The 27,423-nt window shown below is 39.6% G+C and overlaps 1 protein-coding gene across 2 annotated transcripts in view; it reads right to left on the reverse strand.

The window, feature by feature from the left end:
* The window catches only part of CPNE4 (copine 4), a 225,596-nt gene that overhangs the window by 106,466 nt on the left and 91,707 nt on the right, over positions 1-27,423 (reverse strand). For both annotated transcript variants that reach the window (XM_064416034.1, XM_064416045.1), the window contains one exon: positions 4,058-4,237. In XM_064416034.1, the coding sequence (XP_064272104.1) occupies positions 4,058-4,237 (180 nt within the window). The remainder of the gene's footprint in view (positions 1-4,057; positions 4,238-27,423) is intronic.

The following is a 27,423-nucleotide window of genomic DNA, read 5'->3' on the forward strand; positions in this document are numbered from 1 at the left end:
CCAAATATTGGGACAAAGCCCAGAGATGCTTTGATAACTCCATCCTTGGAGACATTCAAGACTGGACTGGAGAAGCCCCTGAGCAATCTGCTCAAATCTATTTTCAACAGCAGATTGAACTGGAGACTCCAGGAATCCTTCCTCACTTAAATCACTTTATGATATGAACAGGAAGAGCACACACTCCCAAATGTCTATGCCACTTCCTTGTGTGGTACTTCAGGTAAATCCCACTAAGGATTTGCTCCAGAGACACCACCCAGAGCAAAGCATCCAGTTTTGGGTCTCCAGAGGAGGGCCATGAAGAGGGGGTCAGAGGGGTGGAACATCTCTCCTTGTGGAGACAGGCTGAGACAGTTGGGCTGTTCAGCCTGGAGAGCAGAAAGTTCTGGGGAGAGCCTACAGCACCTTTCTCTGCCTAAAGGATGCTACAAGAGAGCTGCAGAGGGCATGGAGTGTCAGGCACAAGGGCTGATGTCTTTAAACTGTAACAGGGTAGATTTAGACTAGATATTAGGAAGTAATTTCACTATGAGGGTACTAAGGCACTAAAAAGGTTGCCCAGAGGAACTATGGATGCCTCATTACTTACATTATTATTCAATGCCAGGCTGGATGAGGCTTGGAGCAACCTGGTCTAGTGGAAAGTGTCCCTGCCTATGGCATGGAAGTTGGAATTAGATGGTCTTTATGGACCCTTCCAACCAAACCCTGCTGGGATTCTATGAATCTAATTTCACAAATATGCTCCCAATTAAGAATAATCTTTGTGAGGTTACAAGCAAAACATGGTACAGTTTCCTTGATTAAATAGTTACCATATGACTGTAAAACTTAATTCTTAAGCCCTGGTATTATTAGATATTAGCTTTATGCATTTAATTAGAAATTAAATGCAAAATTTAAAATAATAACATATTTTTAAAAATCATAGTTTTTAGTTATGCACCTTAACCTTCCATTCAAAAATCCCCTTTTATTTAAATAGCACAACACAAACAACCTAACTGCTTGTAGTATGGTACATTCTCTTGAAGTTCCTTGAAAACTCTGTTTTATACACCATGTGTAATTGCAGAACATATTTTACGATTATGCTGCTGAGATAAATTTGTTTGCACTTTCAACTTTCCTACCTTCTCTAATATTTTAGGGTTTGTTTGATCTGGTTATTGTTCTGACTGTAGAAAACATATTTGTTAAGATTCCGACAATCTGCACATTACCAGGACACACAAGAAGCAGGGACATTGGAATGTAGAAAGAGCCTTTCTCAGTACAAGGAACAGACTTTTAGTTCTTAAAAACACACACAAAAAAATCTGTCCTAAACACCTCATACTAAGCCTGCTCCTGTCAAACCCTCCAAGAGATAATGATGCTATTGTTTTGTCTGGAAGGGAAACTTTTGAGTGTGATGGACAAAACAAATCACTTTGAGGAAAAGGCTCTATTTAGCACTTTGAAGTTTATGTAATTACACTCAGGTATCTACCCACAACCATTTTTTCTACCATGTTTGAAACGATGTGGCATAAGAAATTCCTGTTGATGAATCTATTCTTCACATCCAGGTATGATTGACTGCATGCCAGGATGTTGCTAACCACAGTATTTTACCAGTAGAGGCACAGAACTGACTTGTCCTGGCAAGAACAGTATAAATAAATCTTGCTGAAAAGCCAGTGGGATGTCTCTAGACAGTACATGGCTCAGGATCTAACAGCCTACAAGTCACTGCCCTCCTCACTCTCATGGAACACAAATTTATTAGAGCATTTGGAAGGAGATTAGTGAAACCTTCTAAAGGAATGCATTTTTTGATCATTTGCATCCTGGACCCCAAATTTCTGACAAACCTGTAGGCTACATGTACCCCTAATTGGGTAGGCTACATGTAAGACTGAAATCAGAATAAAAATAAAATTCACTCCTCTCTGTGAGCTTACTGTATAACTGTGCTATTGTCTTTCCCAGCATTTATTATTCATACTAATTCTGATTTTGATAGAAGAATTACATGATTTGTTGGCTAAACATGCAGGTTTACCACACATCTAAGTGATGATATACAAATAGGTACAGGTAGCACTGAATCTTAGAGATCAACTATTACCTAGAAGAGAGCAATAGAAGTTGGCACTTCTGTGGGGGGTGGGAAGGGCATCAGTCTTTCAGACTATGCCTAAAAATCTGCAGCCTTCCTGGATGTCTCAGTAAGACCTGCTTGCACTGGGAAAGTGAGCTGGGAGGCTGACACTCACTCTTACAAAAAATTCTGGTTTATTCAGGCATTAAAATGATGTAGACAACAAAAATTAATGTCAAAACTGTCTCAAGAAAAGCCGCAGGTCTATTATCATTAAAAGAATGTTTTTCTTTTACACAATACAGCTAAACAAGAGTACAAGCTCCATGTGTACAGCCTGTGCTGTAGGATTGTCAACTTTGCAGTCTTCATAAAGGCTTAACTTGGATGACAATTCCAATATTACTATTCTGGAATTTCCTAAATCACTTTTAAATTCCATAAAGGCAAAAAAATAGAAAAGGGGGAGGAAGGAACACCACCAAAAAAGACTAAATATGAGATCAGAGTCCTCCAAGCTACATTATTGTGAACAAAATTCACACTGTTATTTTTTCTTGGTTACCATTAAAATTACACTGCAAACAACCCAGCTGTGTGCTATTTATAGCCATCAAATCATTATAAAGACATTTATGCTACAGGCAGCAGCAGTGACATTTTTTCCCCTTCTTTTGCAAGCCAATTAAGCAAGAAGAACATTATAATAACATTTTGCTTTTTTTCCCATTCTCCTTGGTGTTATAGGATAGCTTATTTCTATTGATCAAGACCACAAGAATTCTGTCAAAAGGAACACTGCACTGTAAATATCCTAAATACCAAAATCTTTATTTTGAGCTTCCAATTTAATAAATGCATATATTTAATATTATTTATCTTGCTGAGAGGACTTTTCTTCATCCAGCATATTTGGCCTAATAGCTGTGGGAAGAAAATCAAAGTGATTCCTGTGTGGGGGAGCTGAGTGAGGAGCAACAAAAGGTGAGAAAACAGGCAACCAAAGCTTTGTAGCATTTTCCATGATGCGCTGTCCTGCTCATAATACAAACTTATGTGGAAGCACTGCAAAGGAAAATCTAAACAAAAGCACTTCCTGCTCTTGGCACACAGCATGGAGAGCAAATTTACACTCAGCTTAGTGAAATTTAGTATTGCCATTATGGACAGAGCAGAAATCTGTGCTATGAAACCCTGCATGACAAAAAGTCTGCCAGTCTGAAATAAACAGTTATGCCTGGAACACCGCAGTGTGCCACAGTCAGCAGTATGGGAATTCACCACAGAGCTGGCTATGATGACATCTAGATATTGATCTTGTGGGTAGGACTCATCACCCTTAAATTTAATAGTCAAAAAAGTTAAGTATCTGCCGTAAGCCAGCTGTCTAGACTCTCTTGACAATAAATGAGGAAGGACAGGTATCTACTGAAGACAATTTATCCTAATCTAGGAAAGGTGTTTCAGGCAGAATGAATCAATGGTTGGAACTGTCTGTTTCTCTCCACTGAACTTAAGATGGAAATCAGAAGACTAACTTAGTCTAGACACTTAACTTTTAGATGACTGAGAGTCAGGGAGATGAATCCAACCCTATCTCTCTATTTGCCACATCACCAGGCACTACCTTATGTGAATAAAGTATAGTTCTAAGTGTTTCTTGGACTTTGAACTTGCTTTAAATCCCATACAATGTTAGGAACAATAAATTTCTTCAAAATCAGTCTACTTTCCAATGCCCAATGAGCATGGACTTCCAGTGTCCAAGGCCAATCACTGATCTTCCATTTCCTGTAAGCACTGGCTGACTTGACTACAGCAGTAAAACAAACCAGCATAAGTTCTCAATTATCCCATTCCATTAAGAATTTTGCCACAAATCTCACCCATCAGTCACTCAACAAAGAATATATTTCATATATATACAAAAAAACGAGCAACAAGGGGGAAAATGGCACTGACACTTACTTGTCCAAGCGTGCACTCCATGCCACCGAGGAAATCTGCTTCCTTCAGCCCATTGTGATTGCTGCTGATGTCATGGACTTCAAACCGCAATCGCTGCACCTCTTCAAAATAGAAGTCCACTGTGAACAGCTTGGAGAAGACGGGATTTATACAGGTTCGGATCACTTCTGTCCTGTCAACCTGTCACATCGAAAAGAGGTCACGTGAGTGGCTTCTCTTCCTACCAGTGATGGACAGCCATGAATTCCTCAAACACACTTTGCTCGTTTATCAGGACTGACAGCTGATGGACAGTCCTGTTGGTACTGTCAGCAGCAGCTGCCCTTTCTGTGCTGGGCTGACCACAAGCACAAGACCACCTTCCCTTGCCTCTCCCTTCCAGCAAGTCTTTAGTAGAGTAACTGGGAAATAAACCATAGAATAACTACAGAATTTACATCTCCAGCAGTACCCATCCATCACTACAAAACAGCAGCAGAGTGATACCGTTTCATCAAACTAAATGGGAAAGAGTATAACACTGCCAGTAATTACTCATTTCAGATAATTTGCATGATTAGAGAGTGGAGAACTGGATCCAAAGCAACAGCTTTTCTTAAAAAATACATAAATTTTTTCCATCCTTCTAAGTTGCATCACAACAATCTGATGGGTTATACACTGTTTATTCCTACCTCTGAGTCTTAAACTTCTAAAGAAACATCATTAAATCTATATTGCTATTTCTTAAAAAAATAGTGCTCAAAGATTACTTTCTAGTTCTCTTAAAATGTAGTACTTGGGCTATCTATTTTTGAAATAGGGGTTTGTTATTTTTCATTATGATGCATCGTTGGTGACAACATAAGCAATGAAGCAATTTCCTTTTTTCCACTCTCTTTGCCCCGGCACAGAAAAAAACTTAATAATTCTGTAAGATTAAAGGAACTGATCCTGAAATGAAGTAGGACTTGGTCACATCAGTGACTAGATAGGAGGTGGCTGGTGTGCCATGGAACAGACAAATTAAATTGCTCAGAGGAAGAGTGATGAGATCCTTTGTCTGATTCCTGATCAGGAACATCTGTTGTGCAAAAAATGACAGCCGCTTGCTTCGCTTTTCAGAGTTTATAATGCATTAGCCTTTCTAGTAGTTATCAGCAAGGACACAAAGAGTCAAGCAAATCAAAAGCAGGTTAAGAAATGAACAGTTCCTGGTAGAACAGATTTATTTTAGTGCTCATCAAAGGTGTCAGATTGACAGCTCTGACAGCCGAAATCCTTTAGCTAATCATCAAACAGATGCTACCACTCTTGGAATAGATGCAAACCAGTGTTACCATTGCTGCCTCCTCACACAGCTGTGTCAATGTGCTCTGACTATGCCAGGATGAGACCATCACACAGAAAAAAGAAAGCAACCTTACTTACATATTCATTCTTAATAAATTTGCACAGACTACCTGAAAATGATGGGTTTGACATCAGTCATGCAGAGAATAATAAGAATAATATAAGGTGAGAAAGGATTCCAGCCACCTTCATTCAGAGACTAGTCTATCTCAAAATTTTTTTGTTATCTCCACTAGCAATCAGTATGACTCCAAATCACTGTTATTGCTACAAGGAGAAATATTTCTTACGTCAGATAATGATGATAATGATAATGATTAGTTCACTGAGACATTCCTGAGACCTCTTCTAAGTGAAAAGTGATCTGATTCAATTCAGAACAGTGGTCATCTCATGAACTAGTCCTTCAGCAGACCCAATAATAAAAATATTTAAATTCCATTCTCCTAAACTCATTCCTTGTATAAAAACTGTTAATTCAATAGCATAATTTTAATTGTTTCATTGGTCCAGCAGATTTCAGGCAGCAACTGAAGTTTCTGTTACCGTTTCACCTCTTCTCTTCCTTTCTGCTGGAAAGGGTTCTCCACTGTGAAATACATCAAGATTTACACTTGCACTCAACACAGGTTAAATATGTGGCTGCTCAAGGGAGTAAAGTGCCTGAAAATGGAGGCATAGGTCTTCACACAGGGACATTAAGAATTTCAGTCTCACACAGAGATAAGACATTGTTTGCTTTTTCCAGCCTGTGATTGACTGACATCCTTCCCTTGACAGACACTGTACTGAAATATAGCCATTTCACTGAATTTCCCCAGCCTTCTCACATTATTGAGATGATACATCAAGCCAGCATGTCAGAGCATGGGATTACATGAGAAAAATCTGTATCAAAAGAAGCAATGCCAACAGCTCAACAAGCAATAAAAAATTCTTTGTGTCTCCCTCAGCCATCAGCTATAGAACTAACCCCTATTAGTCCACCTTGCCCCCAGTCTGCTTTGTCAGCATATTTCACAGTTACCCCATCCTTGGCTAGATAGTCGGGAAGTGCCCTCAGCATCAGCTGCATTCCCTGGCTTTGATTACTGTGCAGCAGGACTGAGCACTGAGGACCAGCTGGAGTGACTCATGATAAAGAAGCAGCGGCAAACAGAACAGCTCAAAAAATTCCTCAGCTCTCATGGAACATCCTGGTTAGGAGATGTTGCATAAACAAAAGGTATAACGTCCATTTGATTCCTGTCACTTTTTAAAGGCTGTTCTTTCTTCAGTATTCTTGCTCTCATAGTCAATCATAAAGCCTTAACACTCTCTTTAGAAATGCTGGATGAGTGTGAAACCTTAATGAAAACTGGTGAAAACACTATTGCCAAGTGCAGTTTCATGCTGATAACCATCAAAAAGTTAATAATCTATGGGGCTGCAGACACTTACAAAAACAAAACAAAACAAGACAAAAACCCCTGACCTGGTTTTGACTACCAAGTTACCCTAATACCTGCAGGACCTGTTTAATTTCAATCAAAATATCACCATATCAAAATATCATCCTCCATGTTGACCCAAAATACAGGTTCATAGAAGTCTGACAAGATGTCATCCTCAAGCCATGTGCCCTTAAGCCTGTTGTCACCCAAAATCACTTTCACTTATATGGATGATGAAGGCTCAAATACTTATTTCCACAGTTTAGCTTTGTTCAGCCTCATTAACTGAACACTCAGGAAGTTACAATTTCTCAGCATAAATGTTTTCCAAAACATAATGAAGAACACTAAATCTCCATTACTTTTGGGGAAGTCAGCTTTAAAGTCCAAAACCAGTATGTTATAAGTGAGTGGAACTTACACTTTTGGTTTTGTTACAGAAAACCCTAATCCTGACAAGAGGCAGATTTTTCAACAGGACATGGACAGGGGTCATGCCCACAACTTCAGGATTTGCTGATGCCTGACATATGAGCCATCTGTTATTTTGGGACTTAGCTAGAACAAGAAATTTCTCCAACTCACTGAAGCAGAACAAATTTTCAAAAGAAACAATTGACAGCTACATGCACCTTTGGGCTGTGTCAAGAGGTAAAACTGACCTTAAAAAGAGCAGCGTTCATCTGACACCACGATCTGAACATCTGCTTCATGGTGCAGCTTCATCTGCACTTTCCCTTCAAGGACAATTTAAACAGAGAAAAGGACTTGCATCTTCACCTCCTGGGATGGACTCATACTGCTTTCCCTCTTCATCTCTTTAGGTCCTTGTCACTTCACAGAAGGTGGCACCCTGCTGAGTAGCCAGGATTACTTGGCAGGCCCATCTGGATGCAGCCACCCTGTGAGCTTCCCCTTGGGGAACTATGAATGACATACAAACACCAAAGTTGGCATCCACAGTACAAAGTGCCATCTCAACTGCAGGAATTAAAATATAGGAAAGAAAATGGGCCTTCTTGTCAAACTCGTAGGGAGTTGGAAGCTGAATTTGAAAGCTGTTTTCTCTCTGCACTGTGGACATGCATGGACAGTTGTCAGAAATGTTTGTCTGTTTCCCTACCATCACTGCTGAAGAATTGCAAAACTTTGCAGTCAGACAGCATCAAATTAAAGAAGGCACAAAGGACAGATGAACAAATACTAAAATTCAGGCTTCTTATGCTGTTCATAACTTTTGTCTGTGATTTGCTGAAAAGCAGTGAGTTTTGTAGAACTGTGATAAACACAGTATCTTCTCTGAGGAAGCAGTCTTTGTCCTAGAAAGAAAAATCACTGACAAAGAAGTAATTCAATGGTTGAAGTATCAACCAAGGATCTCCACTTTCCACCATTAGCTGAGAAGTGAAGCCAAGGGAAAATATCTAGCCCAAGGGGGATTTTTTTACCTTCTTCTGTCAAAATAAGATGACGTTTAAGCTATTGCATGAACAAGGATGAAGATACATCCTACAAAGATTACATAAAAGCTTAGTGTCACCTGGTATCTAGAGCTTTCAAGTGAACATAAAAACAACTTTCTCATTATGTCCTTGGGATTCAGGAAAATGGGGAATTGTCTACAGGACCCAAAGCTCTGCACCTCGAATCCATGCTTGAGTATTTAGCACAGATCAGTGACGTGGAGAATTCCATGTCCGACATAGATAATTGGTACCTATCTGCTCTCCACTGTATTTCTAGCAGACATGCAAATAGGACAAAAGAAACACATCTTCACCAGTTGTTTCTCAGCATCTTTGAGGTGAAGAGCAGCCTAAGGCCATGAAGAACTCACTGTGTTCTCACCAAAAGGACAGTTTTGGGGGGAAATTTTTAATCAGGCTCATGAAATGGTATAGCTGCCTCAAAAATTAAGGAAGATCTTTGTTCTACAAAATGATGGTCTGAAAATTTATACAGGCGCTGCATTTCCTTCAGTGTTTGCTGTAAAAACCTAGTTGAAGAGCCACAAACATTAAAATTCCATTAAATAGAGAATGTGTGTACCACCAGAATGTATTTTTCATGGTTGTTACATTTTCAGCAATTTCTTAGTCCAACGAATTGACCCATTGCTCCTTATACATTTTAGAGGCCAACAAGGGAAAACCAACAGGCTCTATTTTCTGTAGAAGTCATTATAAAATGCTGATTAAATCTAGTAAAATCACATTTGTCAGCTGAGATGACAAAAAGTACAGAGGTGAAGGGGTAGCATTATTTTTAGGTCATCTGAATCTTAACAAGTCTGAAAATTTCCATGATACAGTACCTTAGATGAAAATTTGATACCAAGCAGAAAGCAATTTACACTTTGCTTGCTGGTTTCTGAGAAAGTTATTAATATATTTTTTTATTATTCACAGTGATTTCACAGCACCACGTTTCTCTCCCACAAATGATAAGTTATTGCAAAGGTCAAAATAATTTATTGCCCTTGTTTTCAGTTTAATAGATGATTGAAAACAGTGGAAAGAAATTAGTAGAACCTTAATTCTTTTCAGGCTATAGAGTTCAGAGCTGAGCAAAATCTTCTCAATGCCAGCAGAAACCTTTTGCCACAGGCTGGCTTGAAGAGAAGCATTTAATGTGAATGGTCTTTAACTTATTTGCAATTAATCTCTTTTATTAGTGTATCTATATATGTATTAGAAAACTTATAAACCTCTAAGTCACAGCCATGAAGACCTGCTTTCCAGCACTGGAAAGCTAATATTTAGAAACAGCCCAGACAACTGAAAGTACAGGAAAACCAGGATTGTAATTTCTTAATTGAAAAGTTCTTCATTAAGAAAGCCCATTTCTCTGCTAACAGCCACTGACCAGCCTCTGCTTGATTACTTTTACTTGCTCAGTTACTTCTCATTGCTCTGAAGCAGGAAGCAGATAATTTATTATATACACCATGTAAAAATTCTGTAAGAAGTTCATGGATGGAGTTTCCTTACATGCTCATAGCTTTTAAAAGAAGAGAGGAATGAGATTGTTGATATGTACTTGCACGTGGTTTGTCTCATTCACTCATAAACAGCAGTCACAATAGCTCCAACAGTGACTGCACAGTCACTCAGTGCCAGCACTTGAGGGCTGGTACTGAACTCTGTCAGACTTGAAGCCTGTGCAGGTTTCAGAGTCTCATCTGAGCAACTCCAAGCTCTCACACCCAGAAAACACAGAAAAACCATGGGGGCAGTACAGGTTAATTCTAGTGCCAGGCAAATTGTGTTGACATTTTTAAGGAGGCAAATGTGGAGTTTCATGGGATTGGAAACAGTGCTGCTCTGTCCCCAGTATGATGAAAGCAGGACCTAAATTGGTTGAGAGCCCTTGTGCCAAAGGAATTGCTGGTTTTCTGGAACAAAAGAGATCTCTGAGGAAGCTACAACAGACCCCTTTAGTTTTCAGACCATGTGCAGCTATTGTCAGTGATTTCCTTGGTAGGCCTAAGCTTTTTAGGCTGCATAAAAATACTGGAAGGTGCATGGGTATCCCTCCCACTCACTATCCTTTTGGAAAGCTCAAATACAAGAGAAAAAAAGCAAGAGCTCTGCTAGTGCATTAATGCACAGTTACACTGTTCCTGACTGAATTTGCTATCTGATTTTAGTTTACTCTCCTCTGGAAAGGAACCCTTTCATTTCATTCACATAGTTCTGAGGGTTAGAGACCACCAATTCTTCTCAGCTTAATGTCATGAAACACAAATATTTTGGTCCTGAGTGATAATTTTTAGTCACTGTATGGACTGCTATGAAAGCAGACAGATTACAATTTTTATCTTGTTGGACTTTAATGTAATTCCCTTGGATTTTTAACTATTTTTCTGGTAACATGGCTACTGGGACTCCAGCTGCATCACAGGGAGTCATAGCTGTTGTGTTCCTTAAGTAAAGAGATGATCAGGCACATTACAGGGAAAGAGTATGCAAACATGAACTTGAGTCAGGTTAAACAGAGGTTTTACAAAAATTTTGCCTAGAAAGGTTTGAAAATAAGCCAGCTGCTCCTCCTGGACAGCAGACTCTGTCTGCTCTGATTTAGACCAGAAACAGTAACTTTCTTCCCTCACACCATTGGGGACCATCTGAGCTATGAGGACACTGGTTATTTCACATGGCTCCCTCTGCATTCTGTTCTCTATACATTATAAAATACTACTTCTCCCAGAGAAACACATTGCAACCATGTCCCACCACATGACTGTAACTTTCCTGACTAAGAACACCTTAAAATGCCACATTCATTTTCTTGACACAGGAATGCATTGCCATAGCACTGGAGGCATGGGAATGTCAGCCGAGCCCCAACAACACCAGTGCCACCACAGGGTGTGTGAGGGCAGGAAGGGACACCAGGACAGCAGCACAGCAACTGGGCTGGACTACCAGTGACACACACACACATCAGGGACTGACCCCTGACCCAGCCTGGCCTCTGGGGCTCTCTCAGTCTCGGCTCAGCTGCCGGCACTGCTCTGACTCTGCTCCATCTGCCGGATCTACAGCAGGAAGCGCCCATGGGCAGAGGGGTGGTGAACTTGTGGTCTGGCCAATCCAGGCTCAGGGATGCTGGGGAAAACATGTGAGCCAACTTTAATTTGCCTCTTGTGAATTTAGATTTGACATAAAGCGTGGAATAACAAAGAACTACAGTCCTGACATTTCAACTGAAGAAAAACATAAATGCTGCCACTTCTCTGAGACCAACTGCAGAACTTCCATGGGGAAAAACTGTAAAACATGAAGCTTTTTCTCATCTATTGACCTTGGGCTATAAAGAACAATCCAGCAGCTGCTGCACTGTGAATATCCAAGCCAGTTTTGAAAAGCCAGTTGCAGAACATCTCAGTGAACCAGAAAAGCACAGTGTCTCTTTAGAGCACATCATTAATGTAGCATAAATTAAGGTCTTTCCAATGAACAATGATTAACTGGACTGAAAAGTGAGAGGACCGTGATAAGGTAGAGAGATAGCACTGTCTTTTCCATAAGATATTTTCCATTATCTTACATTTAACATGGGAGCACTTGTAATTCTGAATTTTTTTGTGCAACATTTTGAGTCCTGCTAGAGATAAGACGGACAAGTTTGAAGAGAGAACGTCAAATCAAGTATGCATAATAGATTTGGGAAACTTCTTGACAGGCAGTGGAAACTCCTTCAAAGCAGTACAAGGATTTAATCTCATGGATTTAGCCTCCAGGGTAGGGTCCCCTCAGGGGTTAAGGGGTCTCAGTCTTTTGGCCCTCACTATGGCTGTAGAGAGAAATGCTCATGCCTCAGCAGAGAGCCCTTTTTTCATATCCCTGCTTAAGCCATGAAGGTTTCTTCAGAATTAGCTATGAGATATCACTCAGAGGTGACCTAACACAATACCCTCTTGGGTACTGAAAAGTTTAGGCTTACATTTCCAAATAACTAGTTTCTCTTACAGTCTTTTATAAAAAGCTTCAGCATGTGCACATACAGTCTCCTAGTGAGGAAGCACAGAAAACTCCCTGACTCCCTCTGCACAAGACCAGCAGCTGCAGGAGCTGATATTCTGGAGGTCACACCTTCCAGAGTGACCATGGCCATGCACCAAGTTGTGTTTTGCAGTAGGTAGCAATATGAGTGCTGCACCCTTGCCTGCACCAGATTACCTCCTGCAAGGTCATTTAATAGAGACAAGCAATGATTATGCCAAAGCCCTTTATCTTATTCTTGTAAGATTTCTGAGCCGTAACAATCATATAAAATTGACAACTATAGAATATTTGGGATAAAGTGTGCATCTACTGAGGTACTCAACACATCCTGACCTGGCCACAAGCAACACAGAAGGACCTAACAGAAATCACACGGTGGCAGGAGAAACCCATGTGCTGTGCTCCTTGCATATTTAACAAGTGCTCGCAAACAGCACAAGTGCATAATGACCTGCATCAACTCATATGATAAGGTGCTATAACTCACTCAGATGTGATTACACTGGCATAAGAAAGAAGATAATTTTTTTTTTTGCTGAAAACTCTTGAATTCTACCTCCAAGCTGAGCCCTGAAGCCTCAATGCTAGACCTTTCTTTACTTGATATCCCAGGTACAGCCCAGATATTCAAAGACTATGATGATGGCCATTTACTATTCCACAACTTTCATTTGATGTTAAGAGCTTCAATCAAATCTTAATTTATATGCCACTGAGGACACAGGCTTTCTGTAGAGGACAAAACTGGTCCTTCAATAGTAACAAAAATACTCACATATTTTACCATTTTGCTCCACTACTAACTTGCCATGAATTGCTAGCAAGCAGTTTGGTGCCTGGCAGTAGTCTGAAGTCAGAGCACTATGCAGCCATTTGGAAGTTCTTCAGCCATATATTCTCACAATTTCCCTCCCAGGTTAGAAAGTGAGCCATGGGAATACAGGTTTTCACTGAAGCACTTTCAATTTTGTTGTTATTTGATTGCTCTTTTTTAATCTGTTTCTATGGAGAAACACAGTTTTGTTGATAATTTCTGTTCAAGAAGGGAGAGTTTTTATGTGTCAAATACTTGGCTGCTTTTCCCCTTACAGATAATATTTTAATGTCTCCTGATAAGCTAAATTTTAAGTTCTTTACTGTAAAATGAAATTGTTTGAATATTATTTTCATTCACAATACAACAGATGACCTTACCTGTATTACAATAAGTGCAAAAAATGGAGTATGATTTAAAATTTGCTAAGCACCTGATGGTTGAGTTTTTCAAATGCCATTGCTTGGGAATTCTCAGCTCATTAACAGAATACTGTACTCACACAATTAGATTTTGTTATATCATGAGACTACTAAGAAATTAATTCAAACTTACTCGAACCAGGATGCAAAGCATTTATTTGCTAATTCCACCTTTCATTACTCCAAAACTAACTTCCAGAACTAGTTTTTAGCACAGCCACATAATCTCACATCCAGGGCACCAGGCTTCTACAGCATTTAGAATCATGTTTCTTCTTTTCCTGATGTCCTGGAGGACAAAAGATTTAGCAGATTGACAAATATGTTGTAGTGCCAGACTATTGGAACAGCAGGGCAGACGTTTGCTGAACAGCACTTAAGCCTGCACAGAGACCTTTAGAATTGTTCATGGTGGCACAGGATTGATCAGGAGAGAAATCCAACATTATACAATATCTCAGGAATTTACACAAAATTTAGAACAGAGAAACATCAGGTGATGGGATGATCTTTGCTTCCTGAGTATCAGTAGGGCTACATTATACTACGTAAGAAGTCTATGCTGCTTCAGTAATTTGCTCTTTAATTAACTCACTATAAAATTTATTTTGTTAATTTATTTATCTTGAGAAAGATTTCCTGCCTCATACACCCAGGTTAGCTAAGCATAACTAATATAGATTCTCAGATGGGTTAATGAATTATGTCAATTGATAGAGGCATTAGAAAATTAATTTTCTAATGAAGCACTCATAATTAAAGATTTAATAATTTGTTTTTAATGTTGTATTTCAACTGCTAAATCAATTATATCATGGAGTCATTAGCAGCAGAAAGTCAATGTACTATTACACAAGGTAGAGGGTGCTTTACCAGTTTTTCCTGAATTCCTATACCAGAAGTAACAATTTAGAAGGTCCATTTAAACCAGCTTGAGTCATTGCAAACAACTTGGGAATTTGGACCATGTGCTCGAATGACAGCCTGGAAACATAACAGATTTGTTGTGACTAAAGTCCATGATAAAGTACTCTCACTCTTTCTTTTACGCATGGATCTTTTGAAGTTTCTCAACTGGGTTACCATTCGCTGAAGCCATGGCATCTCAACTGCTTGATCTACTATGCAAGATCATCAGTGAAAGCCTTTCTGTAAACTACCACAAAATCCAGGAAATAGAGTAGGACATTGTTCTTCTCCCGATTATACTGACAAGCACACATTCTAGTATTGAATAGTACAGAATTAATTAGAAGTAGAGAGCAAGTTTAGCTGAATTGTATTACAGTCCTACAGACAACATCCTATCAGACTCCTGACTTGGGACATGTTTGGTGGATACTGCAAAGATCTCAGTGAGTTAAGGTTGCTGTAAGTATCTGGTAGTATCTAATTCAAAATGGTTTCTGAAAAACAAGAATATTGTAATCAAACCTCATGTTCATGCATGCTATACAAAGATGTATAAGCTCAATCTGAGATGACCACAGTTTTCCCTTCCCTGAGAATGACTGGTGTCTGGGATACACTACATTCAGGGGTCTTCTTTACTACATCTGACTTGCCTACACATCCACCACAGGCAATAAGCAGCTAAAGCTGCTTCCTGTAACGGCTTCAGGTCCTCCTGGAAAGTGTTATGACTATCCAGGAGTTATTTGTAAACAGTATGTCCACACACATCAGATATGTGCAGCACACATACACAATATGTCCCTCTTACATTCACTGTGATTTATAAATTGGCTGGTATATGCATAGCTGTGCAGAGGTACAAATGCTCAGAGCATACCAAATCCAGCCTGGTACACCTCTTGGAAACAGCAGGGATGCTAAATGTGGACTTTTTTTCAACAAGTGAGAACAAGATTTGATCACAAAAGACGAGTGTTAGTCTTTCAGTACTTCCATTGAGTGCAAGTAATCCATGTATCTACCTACTCCTGTTCCCTACTATCATGCTCTACATGATAGTTGAACTGAACTGTAAGTACAGTTTTATGGGTGTAAATTATACATGCTTCACCATGATTTGGTTTGTGTGTATCCCACCATGAGATCTTTCAGTCCAGGCATTCAGGGGTTTTAACTTAGGATGAAACAGCCAACACCCTGTGCAAGACACTGCACACTAGGAGGGCGGTCAATACAGATGTACAAGAAACCTAGGACAAAGACATCACAGAACAGCCAGATCTAAGCAACCTTCAGACAAACCCCATGGAACTCCCAGGAACTTCCTGTGAAACTGCACATGATACTGGCCCCAGTAAATAAGCAGTGCCAGCAGGATTTGGTCCTCCTGGTAGATTTTAAAATTGAGCTATGACTGTAGCTATGAAGAAGCAGCCTCGTAGCAAGGCAGGTTTTGATGGAGATTTGTCCATGTATAGCTCATGGCTTCCCTTCTGAGGCTTGTGTAAGGATGGTTTTAGGGACAGACACAGAGACATGAAGAAAAAGCAGCTTCAAAATGAAAACACTGCCCAGGCTCCTCTGGCTGTGAGAATAGAGACAAAACACTCAGCATACCCCAGCAGTTCATCATGCTCAGACCATGAAAGAGGATCCCAGTTCCTACAGCTTGCATGCAAAGCCCACCTGGGGTTACTGCCTGGTGGCTCAGAAGGAATCAGTCCAGTCCAAGGCTATCCACAGCCCTCAGAGCTTCCTGCCCCTGCCTCCTGCTCTGGGACACCACTGCAGTGGAATGTGCCTAATTAGTTACTGAGTAATTCATAAGCCATTTGGTCTTTATACATGGGGGTCCTAGAATTTGATTTTGCTGACACTACTGAAAATCTATGAGTGTCAGGGATGAAAGGCATCACCAAGAACCATTTGGGCTAAAATCTCCTGAATTTTATCCTCCTAAAAAAAAAAAAAGCAAAAATTAATGCAGCTAAATAAGATCATGTATATTCTTGTCCCAAGAGAATGCTAAGCTTGACTCACAGAATTACCACATTTGGCAGTGAGGCTCTTCCACTTTTAGGGGCTATAAAACTGTAATAAGCCACAGAAGGCTTTGATTGGATTTCAGTTCTCTCTCTGTGTATTTGAGGTCTTTTCCTGATACCAGTAATGTTGAAGTCAACAAAACTCAAACATGCATTTTCATGTCTTGCTAAACAATGGAAATGAGAAGAAATGGAAATCAGCAGCACTGCTATTATATATCTGTAGTGTTAAATGTGTTAATTTTCTTTGCATAAAATATATGGCGTTTTATAAACTGGCCTTTCAGCATAGCTAATATATTCCAGGCATGCTTTTTTCGTTTGGTATATTTGGGCAATTTATCCAATGCTTCCATAATTAAAAAAAAAAAAATTCATACCCGCTCCCCACATATCTCCTCTAAAATTCCCTTTGATAAGAATACTTTTCAATACCTTCTCTGAGCATCATGGCAATTTCTATTAACAATTTCCATTCTGATATGGAAATGAGAAATGTAAATAATGCTTGACAAAGTTTGTCTTTAGACCTTGAGCACTGTAGAAAATTGTTTCTACGTTGTTGTAGATGTTTGGGGAGAAAAACACACTCTTGCATTCTGTTCCAAACTATGAGACTTAGAGCAATGCACTTATTATTCTGTATCAACAGTCCAACCCCAAAAACTGTAAAGGTTGGACTGGAGGATGCTCTTGGTAGCAGTTTCTGTTCAGAGCCTTGTGCAGCCCGCAGGCTGAGCTTATTAGGGCTATATTTACACAAGGAAAAGGTGGGTTCAGGTGTGTACCATCTCTGGGGTGTAATTTTCTGAAAACCATCATCAGGCTGCCACCCAAACAGCCCTGGTGTTAAATACACCGTGATATGACGCAGGACCTCATAATGATTGCAAAAGTCAAGAGAAAACTCTCCCTTTAGCAACTGAATGCAACAGGGATTTTGGCTGAACCATGCAGTGGAAACCAGGAGTAGCATGTCAGGGTGCAGTCTGCATTGATCCTACTGCTGTAAAAGTGTAGTCTGCACATAGGTATCAATGAGACAGCCCTTGGGCAGTTTGATCACTGATGGGACACAGCGAACTTGCAAGCTACACGTGTAAGAAGTCCAGCCTGTAATCCATTCCCTATCAATCTGCCATGTGTTTGGAGCTCCAGGTGATGGCCCTGAAAGACACATAAATATCCTGCACTAAATGACTCATCCCAACATAGCACTTCAGGCTAAAACATGGAGCCCATTCTTCTTGCACATTGAGAAACCAAAGCAGGACTTGGTTTCTGCCAGGTGGAAGTGATCACATTAGCGATCTAGCAGAGTGATGTGCCATGCAATGGGGAGAAGAACAAGTGAATACCTACCATGGCTAGAGGAAAAAAAAGGCTAGAGAAAAGTGAAAACTCCCATTATATAACCAGGATGAAGTATTGTTCATTCTATCTTATTGCATTCTGGCAGAATAAACAGATGTTGGTATGAAAAAAAAATTACCACAGACATGCTGATCTCTTCAGCTTCAAATAGAGAGGAACAAGTGCAGTAGATGCCAACCATGCCAAAACACGTCAATATCCAGATACAGTAGAGACAGAAGGGGTCTTCAAACATTCTGCATCTCCGGAAGGCCAATTTGTTTTAAATCAAGAACTACCCCTTTTAATAAATTCCTGCTGTAATTTTTTGATAGGAGAATCCTCCTGTTTACTCAGAAGAAAGTAGTTCAAGGAGAATGCCTTTCTTCATCTAGACGCATTGAAAAACAGGAAGAAAATAGTACAACTAATCAATTATTCATTTCGGTCAAGTCCTACGGTCTTTACTCCTCTTTGTCTACTTCAGACTTCTACCTTTGCTTTTATTTTATCAATGGTAAGGATGACTTCACAATTCCACCAGTTAGCAGATTTTATTTTGTCTTTAACATCACTTCCTGCATTTGCAGAAAGCAAATCTTTTAGAGCTAAATGTATTTAGCAGTCGCCTTTCACTTCAGGCATCTTCATTTCAGCACCTCCCCATCAAGATCTGTACAGTCTGGTTTTTAAGGCTGCTGTGTTCCTGGTGCTCCAACTGATTCCAGCAAGGACTGTAAACACTCAGCACTTTTGAAGGTCAGATATAAAGTGGTGAATAGCAGGACAGGCACAAATCAGCTTGGAGGTTTCCCACAAGAGAATCTAGCTCCTCTGAGCCATGGGGAGCAGAGGGATAGAAAAGCAAGAGTATTGCATGAAATTTGTCCTGAGAGTTACATCAAGTTGTGCAGCAAAGCTGCTGAGAGTGATGGAAGACAGGCCAGGGAATTGATAAATGCATGGAAAACTTACAGTAACTTTCTCCATCCTTTACAGTGTTTCCAACTGCAAGAATCGTGAGTTTTGGCACCTCTCATAAAGATCCCCGCTGCAAAAATAACCGTTTTCTTAATTAATGCTATTTTCTTTGTGTTTTTGGGAAAAGTTCTGAAATACAGGAGAATTATCTAGGAATTTGAAAACTGTTTTTATTTTTGATTACAAAAAACTAAAATGGAGGTAACATTGATTTTTCTTAATGCCTTTCTTTTTAGATATCTCATAAGCTGAAAAAGTTGATGCAATGCCCTAAAATGTGTGAACTTGGTTTTATCAAACTTTGTAATTCCTGCTGTAATGCCATGATTGGTTGGGTCACATGTAGGGAATAAGGCAAGGACTTAAAGCTTTTAGGTTTTGGTATCTCAGGTTTGAAACTCTGGCATAAACTGCCAGAACATAGCATCCCATCTGGTCCTTTGAGTTACAGTATCTTGAATGAGCATTAAATCATTAGTGAAAATGAAAAAACAGAGCTGGCAGCCACTATAGCTACAGTCTTGCTGAAAAACACATATGTATTAGTGACTCCCCATTGTAATTCAAATTGATTTAATGCTAGCTACCAAAAATCTGCTGGAAGTTGCATTCAACCATCAGAATGCCATTAGTAATTTAATCCATAGCAGTCTGATGGTTAATGAGCCTTTTGGAATGTAAATCACTTATCTCAATTTCAGCATCAGTCTTGGTGCAGGGAAGGACAAGTTTCTCCTAATTCAGCTCAGCCCTAAAAAAAGTTGTGGTTTTTCCATTAACTACTTAATGATATTCCAGAGAAATCTAAGTATTAATATGAAATTGCGGAAACATGGCTGTACAAGCTGCTGCCACAAAATGTTTAAGGGACAGGTGCTTTGATGAATCAGATAGATTGGATCTACAACTTTGCAGAAGGAATATTGGTATATGCACTGTTTATGAAATTAAAAAAAAAACAAACCAACAAAGCCAAATGAGCCAACAAAATCAACCCACTTTGAATCAAAAAAAGACACAAGAACATAAAAGAAGACATATGAATTAGAAACTCTATCTGTTGCTTCATTTCTCCCCAGGATCCAAGCCTCTATTTGTCTTCCTAACCATAGACTCTTCTAGGCAAGAACTGGTTATTTTATGGTGGGGATATTTCTATAATCTAATTCAGCAGCAGATTATTTCCTCACAGGCACTCATATAACAGGGGTGCAAGATCCAAGGACATCCATGCAGCGGCCCCCTTGTCAACTGATATGGAACTGCAGATTACACACATCAGTTATAATGGGGCCTAGACTGTTTAAACATGTTTAATACTGCTTCCCTGCCAATAAATCCATGCTTGATATATCAATATTCAGAACATATGTAAATCCACAATGCAGAAAGATGGTCTTCAATCATTGCTAAGTTTTTCAGTGCTTCTACAAATACTACAAGAGCAGATTTGCTGTCATGCCTTTTTCTTCCAAAAATGTGCTCTTTTTTATTCATAGGCTGCTCTATTTATTCAATGAAAATTGTTTATCAGCATAGATATGAAATCTTTCAGACTTTGCAAGGCTTGTCAGAAACTAAATTTCCATGGAATAGTAGGTAGTGCTGCTAGTTTAACCCTGATTCAAGAATGCATTTATGTGCCTCCTTTCATGAAGTCTCAGAGTTCTCCTATTTTAATGGATGAGCAGACTGCAAAAAGGTAATGAAGCACCTAAGCATTTTGTGAATTGGAGCACTTCATAATACTTTAATTATGTAGCAATGTAACTCTTAAAAGTCTTCTTTTCTAACAGTTACAATACTGCCGTTTAAATATCATAGGAGTCCTGTTTAATTAACTATTTCTGGGTAGAATTTTTAAAACCTTTCTGAAATTATAAAAACACCACAATTATTTCAATAGTTTAAATCAAGCTTATTTTTGCTTGCTACAGCTATAATTTGGCCTCGTTTAGTAAAGCTCCACAAAAATGGCAGAAGTATTTTCCTAAATGTATGAGCACTGTTCAGTCTAGCAGAAAAGCTTTGCTGTTGCTTACATTCAGACATCATTTGGATTGAAAACTACTGAAGCGAGGCAGGGTGTGTGGACCCTGGCTTCAGCACTCCAACTATCATGGTCTGTGAAGCAGAGAAACTCAAAAAGACTCTGCAGGTAGCAGGTCTTCCTTTTTTGGCATTTTTTTGAAGGACTTCCATAAACATACTCGCTTATACAAGGAAAAAAAATCCACCTATAAACCACAAAAGATTTTGTCAGCAGTAGAAAGTTACGGTTCTTGACATCTGCTAATACACCATATGGAGGCAACAGGAATTTTAATCTAATTTTTAACCTTTAAAAATCTCTCACCTGTACTCTAAAACCACTGTAATACCCTCTATGGAATTGTCACCAGGCAGAAGATCTTTCAGCATCTGTCTTAATCATGACAATCACCTTAATGAAAAAGGGCACTGATTTCATTTGCTTATATTCTGTAGGGAACACTTGCATTTTTAATTGTATTGATTTCTTAATTGTAATGTGGCATGGAATTACTTTAAGGCAAAGTCAAAAAACCTCACTTAATTACAAATTCTTTAGAACATGATCTTGGATTTTTCACCCCTGCAATACAAACCCACAACACTGTACACTCAAACTCTCAATATATCACAACATGGCACAGCTATGTAAATGGCTAGTCTCAGGAAATGAAAGGTTGGGGTCAGGTTATTTTTTAGAAGGTAACTTATGTAAAGAGCTCCAAATGAAAGTGTACATTGCAGTTTTCCTCAGCTATAAGACCAATCACAGAATGAAAGAAGAAAGGAAAAAGAACCAACATATTTAGAAATATCAGCAAGTTTCTGAAGTGGGTGTTTTTGTCGTGCTACTCAGTTCTGATATTTTCCTGGGTTAAAAACTGAGATCTACACTTGTGCTGGTGATGTTTGGATGAAGCCCTGGATCTAGTAGGGAAAATTGCACAGGGTCTGCACTGTGCACAGATTTCAAAATTAAGTTGAAATGGTGATTAAATACCAATTTCTCTGGCTACAATATCACATAAGTGAACCATGGTGAACTGTCCAGAGGCTTGGGAATCAGATGGAAAGGACCACGTCAATTTTACCTGCTGAGATAGACTTCCTAGAGTCACAACAACAAAAAAAGGAAACCAATATAGCGCCCAAGTTAAATACCACATAGTCCCTTCTGAGAGACTTTTTTGCTTCTGTAGTTACCAATGGAGACAACAATGCTGAAAATATAGCATGGAAAAAGTGCCAGAAGATCAAAGGGGCCAAAATGACTAGAAGATATTGTTGGCTTGTGATTGTGGCAGACTACTCACTGTATACTATAGAAACCTGAAAATCCAAATCTTTCAGGAAAGGCACTGCTCATCTCATGAGAAGGTCTGAAGCCTTTGTGAAATATTCTGAAGGGCAAAACATTCCCAGATGACACATTTCGTTAAGAGAAGTGGGAGTTATTTCAAGGTGGTATAAAGTGCCTTGGAAAGCTTGTCAGGTGGCATATGGAAAATTTAAGCAATGCGTGCAGGAGTGCACATATGGTTGGGAGGCTCTCAGAAGCGCTAGCAGAAGTGGCCAACAAGCAGCAAGATGATGTCTCTGACATTGCACTCATCAGTTACAAGAATAGACTGGTTGAACACGGCTTTAGGTGCATCCTGTGACAAACAGCAAACAAAACCCCCAGCGTCACACAGCACTGTCCCGTTCTCAGCAGATGTGCATTGTAACAGGAGTGGCTCAGTGATGGAGTACTCAAACCAGCAAACACTCTCCTGCATATACATCTCCTGGATGAAGTCAGGAAGGTGCTTTTCAAACCTGGATTGGTTTTGACAGTATTTCATAAAACTCCTGAAGAGCTGGGGGGCTGAACACTCTCCTCCTGTGCACTAAACAGCTACCCACACCTTCTGTCAAGTACATCTGTTATTGCCAAACGTATTGTCAACACCTCTATTTACAACTTAACACATTTTTAATTCATGCCACTTCCAAACTGTGTGCAAATACTACTATCCCCACCCGCTCCCCCAAAATTCAACCCCACACAACTAATGGAAGAGTTTCATGTGAAACAGAGAACGGGATTCTTGGGCAGCCTCTGACGGATGCCACAAAGACCTGGGCTCCTTTATCTGAGGAGGCTGGGTAGCCAAAACCAGTTCTCTTCAAGAAATCCAGCCTCTACCTTAGGGGGCCTACAAGTTTCTAAGGAACAGATTGCTGAGATGCGATAAAAAACCAGGATTAGTAAATGTTTGCCCGGTCTCCTGTACAGGCCACTGTAGGAGACAAGCAGTTGAACTAGGCCCATCTTTGGTCAGACACTGGTCGCTTTTTGTAGGATCTGTTATTGGCATAAAGATATGGCTTCCAAACATAGCTAACTCTCTTTGGGAAAAGAAAAGCAGAATCTGAGAAAATCTTATCATATCCTGACTGGTCTGGGGGTTTTGGATAGCCCAGAGCTGAAATGGTGTGCACTGATGTTATGGGGTAAGGCTGTTTACACCACAGCTCTCAGCTGCAGGCTTGTTCTGAGCACACACCTCAGCCCCTACTTCTCTCAAAGAAGTAACAAGAAAGAGAAGTCGGGAGAGGCAGGAGAGCTGCTGTAAATCCATATGCACATGGAAGCTTACTTAGATGTGTGTCTAGATTTTCACATATGTAGAATGTGCTCTGAAATCTGCTTTCCTCAGTGTGAATCTGTTCTGAAATCTGTTTTCCTGAACAACTGCTAACAGAAGTGGTATTAGCCATCCAATATAACACTTGCTAATTATACACACTGTTTACTAACATCACATCTAAACACTGAATTTTTTCCCCTTTTTTTGTTTACGGTTTGAGCATCCTATTTCCTTGATACTCATGTACTTCATGAAGTGTCCATGTAATAGGAAGGATTTATAGGTGGGGAAGAGAGGCTTTGCAAGATGCTGAAACAAAACCACATCACTTCTCCATAAAATGTTCAAGAGCAAATGATGATTGTCCTAAAGAAGTGGTAGTAAGCATAAACACTCCATAGTGTTTAGTGGATATCTAGCCCACTTGCAATAAACCCAAGACCATCCAATTTGTTTTACTTTTTAAATGTCTGTCTCTGCCTTGACATTGCAATAACAGGGACCTTTCTGTTCAATCCTGTGTTTAGGTTCTTTTCTGCTTTAAGTGTAATGTCTTGTCTTACAGGGATAAGAGGAAAATAAGCCCATCATGCAGATATTAAGCATGCAATAATGAAGCCCATTTCAACAAATTATAAAATATTGCTCATTGTTTTCATCATTTTTCAAGGAAGATGGTAAAAAATATTTACAGAAATCATTTAGCCATAATGATTTATTCTGATGTGTATCCTCAGTAGGGAAAGAACTGGGCCTAAATACAGATATGAACACCATGGGCATCAAGGGACAGCACCAGTATTAAACAGGGTGTTTAATTTTGGATGGAGTAATTAAAAGAAAAGTGAGAATTGCTCTAGGGTTATAAAACACTTATGAATGAGCTATACTCCAGGAAATCTGTGGCGTAGTTTCTGTCAGCTTCTGATTCCTCTGCAACAGAGCCATCGTGCTGTGCATGGAGAATTTTGCCTCCAGAATCTTAAAACATAAGTAAAGACATTGTGAAATACTAAGCAAGAGTCATTAGAACTACAGAGATCCTTTGATGGAATACCTTCCCTTCCTCCTGACCTCAAATATTATTCCTCTAAGAAATTTTCCTGTGAACAGTTCTTGGTGAACAAGGACAAATACAAATAAACCCCCTGATTTTTTCAGGAAGCTTTGAGAAAATGAAATATGGAAAGCAAGACTCTTTTAAGAAAAATGAGGACAGCCTCAGTATTATTCAGGATTACATGGTTATTGGGCTAGGAAGCTAGTGAAAGTAACTGATATTTTCTAGTCTGTACTTATCAAATGATAACTGAGAGGTGGGGATTTTTATACATCTTAAAATTATATCTCCATATTATATATATATGCTTTTAGAAATACTTTAGTCCTATTTACAAAGGACTTGAGCATTTCAGAGAAGAAAACTTCTAGTAACCCTGAACCAAACCATACTTAATAATTTTTTTAATCCTGTTTAACATTTCTATTTGAAACTATGTTCTTTCTTACAGGGGCAAACCTTGCTGCAGGGTCCTTATGGAGTGCAGGTTAGCAGCCAACACCTTTGTCTATTTTAGAGAAATGGACATGAGATGCCAACAGGCTTCCAGATACTGCTCTTCATAGTTTAAGTGCATTACGATCCCACCATGAAAGATTTCCAGGAATTTTCAAATTCATTCAGAGAAATATTCATCTGCTTAAACAACATACAAGAAGCAACCAAAACACAGAGGGGGGGAAAAGCCAAGCATTCTCAAGGTGCTCAGAACCTTTCACTTATTGTTTTCCATGCTATTATACATCTCTCATCGCTCCTCACATCTTACTCATCCCTCCCTGAGGGAGGAAAAACACACAGAAATCACAGGTTCACCACGACCACCCATGTGGGCACATCCATGTTTGAAGTGAGACTTCAGCTACATAGTATTTTCCTCCCACCCCATCACAGCTGAATGCAAAGGACAGAAAGGTAAAATGAAATACATATAAACCTTTTTAGTGTCAAGAAGTCAAAGGCAGGGTGTCAGGGAGAGGAAGAGAGGTATTTGTCCTCACTCTTCCAATCTAGCAAAGGTACTACTGGCCTCCCACAGAGTTTTCACCAGCTGTCAAATATATCTCACATATATTACTGTTATAACAGATACTAAATATCAGCATGTTACCAAACTTTAAATACTGATTGCTGATTTTTCCATAACAGTAACAGGGGTTTAATGAGAGAGAAATATTATTGGTATTTAGGTTCTATCTAAATCATCATTACATTTGTTACTACAAATTTCAAGAAGAAAAATTTCAAGACGAAAGATTTCCCAGTTCTGCAAATGTGAATGAGAAAAATGAAAAATGAAAATGGGAAATAGAATTAAAAGGTTTTGTAAATAAAACTGCTTTTCTGTGAGAGCTAAAGGGAGAAATGTTATTCCTTCTCTTTCCATTCACCTCTCATTGCAGGATGAAATTGATTTAACCTCATTTACTGCTCTCTAGGAAGAAATCATTCAGCCATAAGCCTCCCAGGGAGCTTCTCTTGGCTGAACAAAAGCTCAAAATGTCACTGCATTTACAAATGAACAGAGCCTCTTACTCAAAAGGCTTCAGTGGAGTCACCAGGAAGAGCTGTGGCCTACAGGTCTCTTCCTCTCAGGGTAAATTTATTGGCAGGATAATGTGCATGTTTCTCTCAGCGAGGAGAGGTACCATGGGCTTGGCAGATAAAGCAGTTCCTGGCTTAGGTTCAAATGCATTTATAGCCAGGTGTGACCTTACAGTTCTACCTGTGTGACCTGGAGCAGTGTCCATGAGGTTATGTAAGATCAAATGTGCTTGGTCTCAGTTTCATTGGGAGGTATTTCCAACTGCTTGAGCCTTTTTCTAAAACTGCAGTGCACTATTCTCAGTCCCCTGCAGTAGTGGTGTGGTGGGACCAGGTCACTCAGGAAATCAGGGAACCAAATGGTACTGAGCTTTTCAATCTTCCCCTGGCTTTGAAAATCTGTTCCAGTGTCTCTATTACGGTGTTAGCTGCCAACAGATCTGACAAGAATGTCTTGTCTCACAGACCGATCCTATTCATACACCTTTTGCACATCTACTGCCTGCAGGAGCACTTGAACCTTATTATCTTTAGCCCCACATAAATGCATGATTGCAAACAATCTCAGCTACCTTGAGCCATCTTTTTCACCACTCAGCATCTCCCCCCTTGGTTTATCACTGCCTTCCCCATGCACGGTGCTTCTTGCCACCAGATACACATACAATCTTGTCAACAGAGTGCAACCACAGAATGCTGATGGTGTTTCCAGCTTGGTCCAGATTCCTACACAGCTGTTTAATTTGTTAGGGGAACAAGAATGTTGGTGCACATAGACTGATACACATACAGAGCTGTTTGAACCTTTCTGGGAAAAAAGTTAAATACACCCTTTCTGGAAATTTTGATTCTTGTCTCGGACCTTCCTCTCCTGATCCTTTGTTGATGGGTCTTTGCCCTGACCTTGTGCTGATTTTTCCCTATCAGGTGTGATCTCCAAGTAACACAGATGTATCCCAAGTCCCAGCAAATAAAGTTCTACCAACAAAATTCTTCTTTGCTTGTAAGTTATTTTGGATATTTTCTGGGTTTGCATAGGTTTTGCCAGCTGAGGGGCAACATTAGCTGTACCCCCTGGAAGATGTTTGATAGTAGAGCTACTCAGGAAAAAACAGCTTACATGGATCTGGCCTGTGCTTGTTCCCTACTGACATTGCTTTGCCTTGAAATGGTTTTGTGGGGGGTGAAGAGCAAACATATGTTACAGCAATATCACTTGCAGCGCTGCACAGGTGGCTAAATCCATCATCATATGGCATCCACTGCAGGCAAACTAGCTGTGAAACGGCACA

This window comes from Passer domesticus, chromosome 1, assembly GCF_036417665.1.
Source record: "Passer domesticus isolate bPasDom1 chromosome 1, bPasDom1.hap1, whole genome shotgun sequence".
Classification (NCBI taxonomy): Eukaryota; Metazoa; Chordata; class Aves; order Passeriformes; family Passeridae; genus Passer; species Passer domesticus.